Source organism: Rattus norvegicus, chromosome 12 (genome assembly GCF_036323735.1).
Source record: "Rattus norvegicus strain BN/NHsdMcwi chromosome 12, GRCr8, whole genome shotgun sequence".
Classification (NCBI taxonomy): domain Eukaryota; kingdom Metazoa; phylum Chordata; class Mammalia; order Rodentia; family Muridae; genus Rattus; species Rattus norvegicus.
The window spans coordinates 12,759,386-12,770,904 of NC_086030.1; the positions used below are offsets into that span (position 1 = coordinate 12,759,386).

The 11,519-nt window shown below is 53.6% G+C and overlaps 1 protein-coding gene across 2 annotated transcripts; it reads left to right on the plus strand.

The window, feature by feature from the left end:
* The first annotated feature begins 3,383 nt into the window (after positions 1-3,383).
* Positions 3,384-9,861, plus strand: Cdx2 (caudal type homeo box 2). Of its 2 annotated transcripts, none has more exons than XM_063271647.1 (3): positions 3,384-4,165; positions 7,310-7,451; positions 8,606-9,855. In XM_063271647.1, exons 1-3 carry the CDS (start codon positions 3,628-3,630, stop codon positions 8,757-8,759), a joined length of 834 nt encoding a protein of 277 aa, XP_063127717.1. In that variant the 5' UTR covers positions 3,384-3,627; the 3' UTR covers positions 8,760-9,855. The 2 variants fall into 2 exon arrangements, with proteins under 2 accessions (XP_063127717.1, NP_076453.1); NM_023963.2 differs by having other exon boundaries at positions 3,519-4,165; positions 7,310-7,455; positions 8,606-9,861.
* Positions 9,862-11,519: the final 1,658 nt, after the last annotated feature.

Genomic DNA, 11,519 nt, shown 5'->3' on the forward strand with positions numbered 1-11,519 from the left:
ACCCCCTCCCCAGCTGCAGAACCCAAAGTGTGGGGCAGAGGCTTAGTCCTGTTACTGTAGCTGGAACGGAGGGCAGAACCTTTGAGCAGGGAGGGAAGTCCTGTCTATGATCTGAGGGTTTGAGAAGCACCACATCTGCCCAGTGGAGGAGCCTGTCCCTTCCTGTAGCCTCCAGTCCTGTTCTGTCCAGTGCTCCTGTGTCCCTAACCCATCTCCCCCCTCCCCCCACCCCAGTCAGAGCCACAGCCCAAGCCACCAACCTGGATCCTGAAAAGACACCCTCTTCAAAGAATGTATAATGGCTTCTACCCTGTCAGCCACAAAGAGCTGTCCCTTTGATAACCAGGTTGGCTGTCTCTGCAGCCTTCCTGTGGCTTTATTTACCTGGATCCTTTCTCCTGCTTTCTCAACATGGAGAGCTGGTGACAGGGATACTGTGTGGAGAGCAGCCACCTACTACGGAGTTGGGGACATCCAGAGTGGTCCCCTTCTCTTGCAGTCTCAGTTCAAATAACAACAACACCACCTTAAGAACTGGCTGCTAGACACTTCAGCTTAAGAGTATGGGAGCCTGAGGGGACTTTGATGCATCTTGCTGTATGCTAAGCTAGAGGTGTGGGCAAGCAACTTTGTCTAGAGGATGTGCTACAGCCCAGAGGGGATTTCCAGGAGATGGGTGAGGACCACCGACCTCCTAGAACTGTCCCAGTGGAGAGACACAGGGAACTTCTTTCTCACTTGTCACCTACAGAACTCAGGACTGTTCTAACAACCTTTTCCCTTTAGGGGAGTCAGCTGGGCCCTTTCTTGCCTGAGAGTGGAACCCATCCACGGAGGAGGGGGAGGGGCCTTGAAGAGCATGGCAGAGAGAACATCACTCACCAACTCCTTTCTTCTCTCCAAACAGCCAGACTCTGCCACTGCAGTCATGGCCAGACTACTGATGGAGTGCCCAGGTTTTGCAAGGAGGAAAACCAGTTCCTGTCCTGGGTTCGAGGACCCCAATTAATTAGAACTCTGCCTCCCTGTTGTTTGGTCAGCTCAGAGGACCTGGTTTGACCTGGGGGAACACAGTAGGCCTGTCTGTCTCCCAAGCAGTTGGGTGCCCAAGCTGGAGTCCTTTCTCCATGGCAAAGCACAGCTGGGAAACAGGGACAATTAGCCAGCGGCTGGCAGCCTGGGTCATAAAAACTCAGGAAGTGGCTACCACAGGGCTGAGGGAATGGCTGTCCCTAATAAAGTGATTGTTTCAAAGAAACGCCAGAATGCCGGCATTCTGAAGACACAGGCTGGGCCTGGACCTGGGCCTCGGCTCCAGAGCCTAAACCGGGGAAGGGATGTGAAGGGTGGAAGGAGGTATTGAGTCTCAGGAAGGGGAGGGGGCTACTCCTAAGATCAAAAGTCTGCAGTACCTACTACTTAACCTCCCACACTCCTGCCACCCCCTGGGGACTGTGAACACCCTTCCTGATCTTCCCTTCTGTAAAGGGGTTTTGTTTTGTTTTGTTTTGTTTTTCCAGGTTTTACTTCTTGGAAAGTAAGATGACACTCTTGCTGTTCCTGAAAGGTACCCAAGAGGGCTTTAAAGAGGAGCAACAAGGGTCCCTTGGCCTCTTGAGGGCCAGCTCTTGAATATTGAGCTATCCCCAGTCTTAACCCTCTGTACAAAACACACATGGTTAGGAGAATGTTAGGTTCCCACGGCTGTCAGAAATACATGAAAAGTGCCCCCAGGAAGAGCATACAAGTTCAGGGCTCTGGGAAGGGATGCTGTTAGTACCCTTGGGTTCCTGGCTCCATCTGCAACAGTAAACCAGAACTGCCCTGCTTGCACCTGGGCCGTGTAGAACCTCACATCTGAAATGGCGTCCCTGACATCACCAAGCTGTCTAGTGCAGACAGACTGAAGTCTCAAATAATGAGAAAAGGGCCAAAGTTGGCTTTCTCCCACCCCTCAAGGATCTCCTGCAGGGTACTTTTGGGTCTCCACCTTATCGTTTGCTCAACAGAGTTTTCCCTGGAGGAGTAACAGGACAGTGGGTTGCCTCTTCATTCCTGGGGATGAAAAACCAATTTCTGTAAACAGAGCTTTGGCTTTATAAAGGACAAAGTGCTAATTTAACGTTTAAAAAGATGTATTTATTTTGGGCTGTTTTGTTTGCATGTATGTCTCTGTGGTGACTGGTGAGGTGCGGCAGACGGTGTCAGACCCCCTTGGGCTGGAGTTATAAACAGTTGTGAGCTGTACTGGGTACTGGGAATTGAAAGACTCTGCAAGAGCCGCTAGTGCTCTGAATGGCTGAGCCATCTCTCCAGCCTCAGGAGAAAGTGTTTTTTTTTTTTTTCTTTTTTCTTTTTTTTTCCAGAGCTGGGGACCGAATCCAGGGCCTTGCGCTTGCTAGGCAAGCGCTCTACCACTGAGCTAAATCCCCCAACCCCCGGAGAAAGTGTTTTTAAACCCTGGGGATGACATAAGACAAGAATAACTGGATGGGCGTCAGCACAAATACTTCCCTTGATTAAAAAAAAAAAACCAAACTCTTAAAGAAGCTCAGTGAAAACACAATTGTAGTTGGTGGAAGTTTCAAACTGAATACGTCGTCGTGTAATGAGCACTTTGCTCAAGGGAGAGAAATGCACCAGGATCCTTTAGTACTGCCTTCCAAGGTGAGATGTGGTGAAACATATCACGGGTCCCACTATTGGCTTTGAAGAGGTTTTCAGTCGTTTAATGTAATAGTCTTTAAAAATGAATTGCTTTAATTTGAACTCAAATCCTCTCTTCCGTAGCGGTCGAATGGTTTCCTTAGGCATGGGAATAAATGTATTGCTGAGGGTTCTTTGGGATAGCAGACCAGCAGTCTCATCCTGGCTCTCAGAGCGGGAAGGAATAGCCTTCATCGAAGCCCCACAAGTCACCTCCTGGGTTGGTCAGAAGGTTCCTCAAAGCAATGGCTTTTCTTTTTCTCCCTCTTGTCTTTTTTTGACCGCCTCCTGCCTGAGAATGTAGGCTGCGAACAAGGCTGCGCTCGTCTCCAAACCTAGATTCCCACCAACACTAACTTTCTGGGCTCCCCAAGGCTTTTGCAAGTCCCTTGATTTCATTCTTTGAACCTGTGATTGGAGGTTAAAGTGCACCCAGGTTGGAAGGAGGAAGCTCTGAACAATAAAGGATTGAATATTCAGCTGTGATCTGGTCACTGCCCTCTCATGAGCCCCCCCTTTTAAAATGCAAATCGTGTTTCTGGGGGGCTGTGTGCGTAGCGCGCTGCGCCTCGACGTCTCCAGCCATTGGTGTCTGTGTCATTACTAATAGAGTCTTGTAAACACTCGTTAATCACGTAAGGCCGCTGGCCTGGGACTCGGCGAGCCAACCTGTGGCGGGTCATCCCCGCCTCTTCAGCCTACTGGCAAGGAGGTGGGAGGAAATAAGGAAGAGAGGGAGGAGGCAGGACAGAGGGAGGGACTGCCCGGGAGGCAGAAGCTCTGCGAGGAGCCGCGGAGCACCGTAGGCTGAGCAGTAATCAGCTACCTTTATCCCTAGCCCCCTGCGCCCCGCGCCCTTGGCAGCCTTCAACGCTTGTCCCCAGGCAGTATGGTGAGGTCTGCTCTGGGTCCCTCGCCACCATGTACGTGAGCTACCTTCTGGACAAGGACGTGAGCATGTACCCTAGCTCCGTGCGCCACTCCGGCGGCCTCAACCTGGCGCCGCAGAACTTTGTCAGTCCCCCGCAGTACCCGGACTACGGTGGTTACCACGTGGCGGCCGCCGCTGCTGCGGCGGCGAACTTGGATAGCGCTCAGTCCCCAGGGCCATCCTGGCCCACCGCGTACGGCGCCCCTCTCCGCGAGGACTGGAATGGCTACGCACCCGGGGGCGCTGCCGCAGCCAACGCGGTAGCCCACGGCCTCAATGGTGGCTCCCCGGCCGCCGCTATGGGCTACAGCAGCCCCGCCGAATACCACGCACACCATCACCCGCATCATCACCCTCACCATCCGGCCGCTGCGCCGTCCTGCGCCTCCGGATTGCTGCAGACGCTCAACCCCGGCCCTCCAGGGCCCGCAGCCACCGCCGCCGCAGAACAGCTGTCCCCCAGCGGCCAGCGGCGAAACCTTTGTGAATGGATGAGGAAGCCAGCTCAGCCGTCCCTAGGAAGCCAAGGTATGCGGTGCTGGGGCGCGCCCCTGGTCCCGCGCGTGTGGGGGCTGTCTGCCAGCTCCTAGACAGGACAGGAGAAGGGACAAGGGGAGAAATATGGGGGTGGACCCCTGGGGGACTCATCCCAGGAGTGTATATTTGTGCCTCGCACCCCCAGGTTTGTTTAGGGCAGAAGAGTGATTTCTTCCTCTTTCTAACTGTACCTCGTTGGCAACCTCGGGACCCCTTCGGAAGCTCCCGGTAGTGTCGTAGGTCCTGTCGCCCCGCCGCCAGCAGAATCGCGTCCTTTAGTTGGCTGCCACCAGCATTCCTTACACCGCTCCTAGCCGGGAGGGTGGGGGTGATTGGATTCCCTTGGCCGAGCCTACTCAACTTAGCTACCCACTCTTCTTCCTCTATCTGAGTTATCCCCGAAAGGAGTAATGACCCGGGAGTGTGGAGGCTGTGCCAGGATCAGTTTGGCCATTAGGGCCGGCTGATGGCGTTGGTGCTGCTGCGAGCGGTGCGCCCCCGGAGAGAAGGTGGAGCCCTCAGAAACCTCAGGGGAAGGGGGAACTCCAGGATCCCTGACCCTTCTGCCAAGTAAAATCTCCCGTGGAAGTCCTCTTTTGGCATCACAGAGAGTCGGGAACCGGGAGCGGAAACCCTGAGCGGGCTCAGTTTCTTAAGACGTGGGCCATTTTTCTTGAACCTTCCCTTCTAGAATCCCGTGTGTCTGAGAGTGTTGTGCGTTGAGTGGTTCACTAAAGACCCTAGATTTGCCGGTTCGTGGGACTCACTAACTCTGTTTGCCCTTTCTGATGTCCGGATGTGTATATGGGGTAGAAAGGAAGTGAGCAAAGTGTGACAGGGAGTGGTATTGAGTCCCCTTTTTGTTCCGTGAAGCTTTCTCCAGCTCTTTGAGCTTCCGCTTCTCCGGGTTTGCTTCTTGTTGGTACAGCCGGGCCACATGCCTGGGTTATGGCCACTTTGAGGAGGTTTATAGCCAATTACAGCCGTATAAATCAGAGCGGCACTTGGGGGCCTGACTCTGGACACTTCTGCGTCACTGCACACACCCCGTCAGCGTCCTGGTGGGCAATGCTGTCGGGGAGAAGCCTACAGATTAGCCTCCAGTGGGCTTTGGCATTGTCGTTTCCAAGAAGACTTACTCCCAATCCTGTCCGAAGGAAAGAGAGCGCAGATCGCCGGTAGGGGTCTTAGACTGGCGAAAGAACTTTTGCGTTTAGGGGGTGGGTGGTCCGAGACTAGGGTCCTGGGAGGGGGAGGAGAACCTCAGGAGCCCAGGCCGCGAGGTCAGCAGATGAGAGGTCGCTGTGAAGTCCCGCGCCGAGGTGGCAAGGCCGCTGTCGGCGCCGGGCGCCCTTGTGATGTTAATGTAGGGAAGCTGTGGCCCGCAGTGCCGGAGCCCGACTCCTCTGCAGAGCGTCATCTGTCAAGGGGCAGAGGCGTGTACGCCGCCCGGCCGGCTTTGATGTACACCTTTTCAGCCCAGCCATTGTCTCTTTTAGGGCCCGGAAAGAGGGTGGTGACTTTCGCAGTCAATAATGAATTCTGACAACTCCTTCTCATCCCTCCCCTCTTCCAGCCCCCTTCCTTGGTTCCCAGGGGGTGCGGGGCGCCTGCAAGACCCTTGGGGAACGGACCGCAGAGCTCACGGAATCACCATCTTTGCGTTCCCCAGCCAGCGCGTGGTGCTCTCAAGGCAGCATCCATCCTAAGGCGAGGACCTAAGGCAGGCTTGGGGTTGGGGGGGGGGGGGCTGTTCTGCACCTCACTTCCCAGGTCTGATGGTCTCCTTTAGGATTACAAGCTCTTTGCTATTCGTTCTGCACATCCGGGATTAGGATCTGTCGTCTTCTGTGGAGTGGGGCACTCGCAAGTGGGGTACACGCGGTAGCTCCTGGACTGGTTTGGATCCCTTGACTTCCAAAGCAGGCGCGGGGTCGGGGCCGCAGCGCCCATTCAAATGCGCCTGCGGGGCTGTGTTTATGTTAATGCGCCTGGCGGGGAAGGGGATGAAAGCTGAGGCCGCCATTTGCTCAGTAGTGGTAATTCAAACAGAATGCGGTTGTTATTAAGGCATTGAAAGGGCTTTTCTTTGATAAGATCTCCTGTCTTGCATTGTTTGCGGCTGTGTTCCCCTTTCAGCGGCTGGGGGAGCTCTCTCTGATCCCTCCTGTATCTTCCCAGGGCGCTTTTGTTGTGGTTTGCATAGGTTTTTACCTGAACAAAGTCAGCCTGCGGGGCCTTAAACACCTCTGGGTAACTCCCACCCCTTAGATCTCCTTGTTCAACTAGGCACTGAGCGCCAAGACCTGTTCTGCTGTGAGATCTCTCAACTCGGGACGTGGAACAGTTCCTGGCCAGCATTCTGTCCAGAAGCAACCCCGACTAACCGGGTTGAATAGCCAGAGTCCAGCCTGGTCCAGCAGTCCTATTTGTCAAGGTCCTTCAGTAAAACAATCAATCCAAGATTTAATATGTTGACTCAATCCAATGATCACAGGTCACTTGGTCAGGATAGTGGCCGCAGGGGATAAATGGGGAATTAAAAAGAAAAAAGTGCCCTGGGCTAAACCTGGTTGGGCAGGTGTAAAGTGTTCTTACTAGGAGGGTTTTCCTCGTGACAATATGGAGCCTGGCTCAGAATTCCGGGGCAGGACTTATTGTGTCTAGGGGGGTGATGCTGGTGGCTGTTCTGGATCTGCTAGCCCCTGTATCCATCTTTCCACGGTATTGAATCAAAAGGTAACTACCAGTTTATCCTGACACCACATCCTAGGTATTTTCAAAGTGGTCTGCCATTTCTAGTAAGTCTGAGAATGTGGGTATTGATGTTTCTGGGGACTCTGGCCACTTTCCCCACCCCCGTTTCTTCTAATCCTAAATATACTAGATTTGGTTTATGGAAAGGAGGGGGCTGCGTGAGAGGTTTCCGTTTCCGCTTAGTTGTACCCCCAGACTTACACCCTCCCACTCCCCCCTCCCCAGGATCCTGCGGGTGGGTATTGTCAGCCTGGGTAGTAGCCGATCTCCTTCCCCCATCCGTAGATGAAGAGAAATGACTCCTGGGTTAGGGAGGTTTGTCATTACCTATGACTGATGGATTGTAGTTCTTAGCCAAAACTTCTCCTTCCTCCACAGTGAAAACCAGGACGAAAGACAAATACCGGGTGGTGTACACAGACCATCAGCGGCTGGAGCTGGAGAAGGAATTTCACTATAGTCGATACATCACCATCAGGAGGAAAGCTGAGTTGGCCGCCACACTCGGGCTCTCGGAGAGGCAGGTGGGAATCACCTTCCCTGGGTCTGGCTATTATGGCCTGGGGCGATCCTCGTGGGTAGCACTGGAAAACCCACCTGGTCCAGGGAGCCGTCGCCTTTTGAGAGCCCTTGGGGTCTCCGTTGTTTTTCCTGCTCTTTCTGTGCTTTCTATTTCGATGGATCTGGAGAGTGGCAAGGGAAAAGCCAAGTCGACGCTGCCGCTGCCGCGCGGTGGGGCTTCACTTGGCCGGATAAAGAGCGAGCTGTGGGGGCTGGGGATTTGGCTCAGTGGCAGAGCACTTGCCTAGGAAGCGCAAGGCCCTGGGTTCGGTCCCCAGCTCCGAAAAAAAGAACCAAAAAAAAAAAAAAAAAAAAAAAGAGCGAGCTGTGGAAGGGTGGTTCTCAACATGTGGGTCTCGACCCCCTCGGCTCCCCAATAGCAGAATTACAGTTATGAAGTAGCAATGACAATGATTTATGGTTGGGGAGTCACCACAACGTGAGGAACTGTCCTAGAAGAAAAGCACAAAGGTCCAGTCTACTCATACACACTAAAGAGGCAGTGCTCTTGCAGAGAACCAGAATTCCGTTTCCAGCGCCTACATCAGGTGCCTCACGGTGCTGTGTAACTCCAGTTGCAGGGGCCCTTCCAGTGCCTCTGGCTTCTGGCGATGCATGCAGATATATACAGACACATACACATATCACAAATTAAAAAAACAAACCCTTGAACTTTTTTTTTTTAAGAAAGCAAAAGAAGCCCTAGTCAGCACCTGAACACTTTCTGTAGTCCAGGGAAAAGGAAAAATAAAAAATAAAAAACAGGACAAATTCATAGCCGGAAAGTTTTGGATGAAATTTGGTCTGTGCCATGGTGAAGACCATCGCAGTGCGCCCATGAGCTGTGAGGACCAAAGGGTGACACATGGGGCACACCTGAGCTGGCCAGCCGATTCGTGTAGGGAATGACTTTCAGCATGGTTCCATTCCTTGGTTTTGAGGTTCTGTTTCCAGTCAAGTTTAGAAAGCAACTTGGGGAGGTGGCATGGAGAGGAGGCTGAACTGGCTTTGGGAACACTTCTAGCACCGAGTTGACGCTCGGTGGAGGGAGGGCGATCTGGGTGACACATTTCCCGGTTAATATCTTCTACCTTCTATTTGTGTCATTTTTAGGTTAAAATTTGGTTTCAGAACCGCAGAGCCAAGGAAAGGAAAATCAACAAAAAGAAGTTGCAACAGCAGCAGCAGCAGCAGCCTCCCGCACCGCCGCCACCACAGCCTTCCCAGCCTCAGTCCGGTGCATTGCGGAGCGTGCCGGAGCCCTTGAGTCCTGTGACCTCCTTGCAAGGCTCGGTGCCTGGTTCTGTTCCTGGGGTTCTGGGGCCAGCTGGAGGGGTTTTAAACTCCACTGTCACCCAGTGACCCCTCCTGTGGCCTGAAGTGGCGGTGGCTCAGCAATCCCAGGCTGAGCCATGAGGAGCACGGACACTGTGAGAAACCTCAGAAGAGACCCCTCTTCTCCTACCCACAAACAACACCTACAGATGGAGATCGAGGACAGAGGGCAGAAGACGAGTGGGATTGTGGACCTCAGGAGAAGATATGGTTTAGATTTTTTTTTTTAAATTTTTCCCGTTCTGACTTTTCCTGTCAGCAAAGGAAGTGATTCCTGGGGCTTCTTCATTCATGCTCCTTGCCAGGACTGGCTACAGGCACCAAGCTTTCAGCTTCTTTTGCCTCAGCTCTTTGCCTCCAAAAAAAAAGAGACTGTATTTCTGTTTGGAGCTGAGGAGAGATAGAGTGTGAGGCCGGAGTTGGGGGTTGGGGCGGGCGGGGCAAGCAACACTTGAGCCAAGATGGCTGTTTCCTGCTGACTGCTTTCTGAGAACCAGCTGGCCATCCTGCCTCAGGGGCAGGGACTGTTGAAACTACTGAGCCAGAGGCAGCTAAGACAGAAAGCTGGATTGACCGAAGTCTGCAGAACCTTCCCCCCCTCAGGTGGTCTGTGCTTTCTTCTCTGTCCACAGATCAGGAAGGGGTGGTGGGTTCAGGGACCATCGTGTGAGAGGAGGGGGGGTGGTTAGCCAACTCCAGGCCCCTGCGACAAGGGCTTGTTTAGAAAGCCTGTCACCAGAGCTGCTGTAGGCTGAATGTATGTCTGTGTCGTAAATGCCAGAGCCAACCTGGACTTCCTGTCCCTTCCCTCGTCTTTGGCTGAAGAAGACCGGAATTGCTGCTGTTCGAGTCACTGGTCTGTGTAACAAGCCAAACAAGCCTTTTAAAAAGCCTTCTGGATCCATGGGTAGAGAGAGAGAGTGAGAGACGTTGTATGGTGAAGGGAAGTGGGGAGGGGGATATCTGAACACAGTTGACTTTTATTTTGTAAAAAGACAAAAGATATAAAAGGAGCTTTACAGATTTCAGATCCTGAATTTTATCTTCTTTGGATTTCGACTGAAATTATTTCTTCTTCTAGGAAATGAAATATCTTCTCTGGTTGCAAGCTAGAAGTGTAGGGGTGGTGGTGGCAAGGGAGACGTAGAGAAGGTTGTCTAAGCAGCTTTTTTTTCCCCCCAAAAGCTTCAGAAGCTGAAGGAGCAAGTCCTGAGTCTTTCCCCGCCCCCATGCCTCAGTCCAGCATTGGGCTGTGGAATGTGTGGTTTTCCTGGGGGTGCCTTTGGGCAAAAAGCTCGTCACAACGGTTTGCTGCTTCCCAGCTGCTGCAGAATCATTCGTGGGGGTGGGGTGAGAGGGCTTTAGCTCCCTTCTCTAGGCAAACATAAGGCAACTCCCTCCATTAGCGACCCCCAGCCCAGCCGCTCTCGAGCTCAGGTATGACCCTTAGCCAATCGAGTTGAGCGCAGCATTGACTACTAACATTTTCCCGTTCTTTCTAGACAGCACTTGGATGACTTGTATAGTCTTCTGAATTCCTAGGCATTTCCTTGGCCCCTCTCTGCCTACACTCCTTTCTAACTACCCGGAATGATACTATCTTCCCACCCCACCCCCACCGCGCACACAGGAATTCAAGATCAGAATAAGATCCAAGTGGTGACTGCATATCTGGTGGATCTGCTGCCTGAGTGTCTGGATCCTCGGGCAGGGCCAGAAAGGAAAGCTTTACCCCTCCACTTAGGACTAAGCCGTGTCCTAAGGTACAGGACTCACAAGGAAGGAGGAGGCAGGCAGAGCAGGGAGACTCATCCACCACCCCACCACCCGGCAGCACCTCCCCAATTTCTCCACTCTTCAAGGGGGCGAATTTGCTGTAAGATTGGGAAAGGTGTCTTCAGTAGGAAAGGAAGGGCGTTGGCCACCCAGGGGGAAGCTGCGTGGGCGTCTGCGGGGCGGGGGCTCCCCAGGTTCAGGGCCAGGTGATCCTCGGTGCCCCCAGGTGCTTCCCGCCCCAGCGAGAATCGCCGCCCTGCGTGCTGGCCGCGCCCACAAGCCTGCTCCTCGCCGGCGGCGCGGTTGCTATGCGTTGCTGTGAAACGCCTGTCAATAAACTCTGTTTGGACAGTGGAGCAAGAGCACAAGGGTTGTTTGCTTAGTGGTTAGAGGTTCAAAAGTCGGCATTGTCCCGCTGCACGCGATTACAAGGTCTCCCCCCCCCCCCCGTCCTCCCGCCTTCCCGGGTGCTCGTCCCCCTCTTAGCGCAGAGATGATCTGGGGGGCGCGCTCTGAAACGCAACCGAGCTCGCCAAAGCAGACCCTCCCCCTCTCCCGAGAGAAAAGGCCCTCCCGGGCCAGTGACGCTACAGAAAGCCTCAGACCCAGAGACACTGTGTCATCGCTAAAGCCAGCTGGAGGAAACGTGGGATGTGGCGCGAACTGGCAGCGCAGCCTCAGTTTAGAGAGACTTGTGCCTGGAGCTTGAGGTTGTTTTAGAGCGAATAATTGAGAGGCTCCAGAATGCTCCAGTTCTGGGTCCTTGAGACATCCAGCTCTGGGCTTAGGTCGCTAGGAGGCGCGTGTGTTCTGGGAAGAGTTGGGGTGCTCTGCGCTCTTTCCTTGGAGAAACTTGGAAAGGGCTCCACATCACGTCTACCCAGACAGAAAAATTCCAGCTAGTGGCTCTCCACCT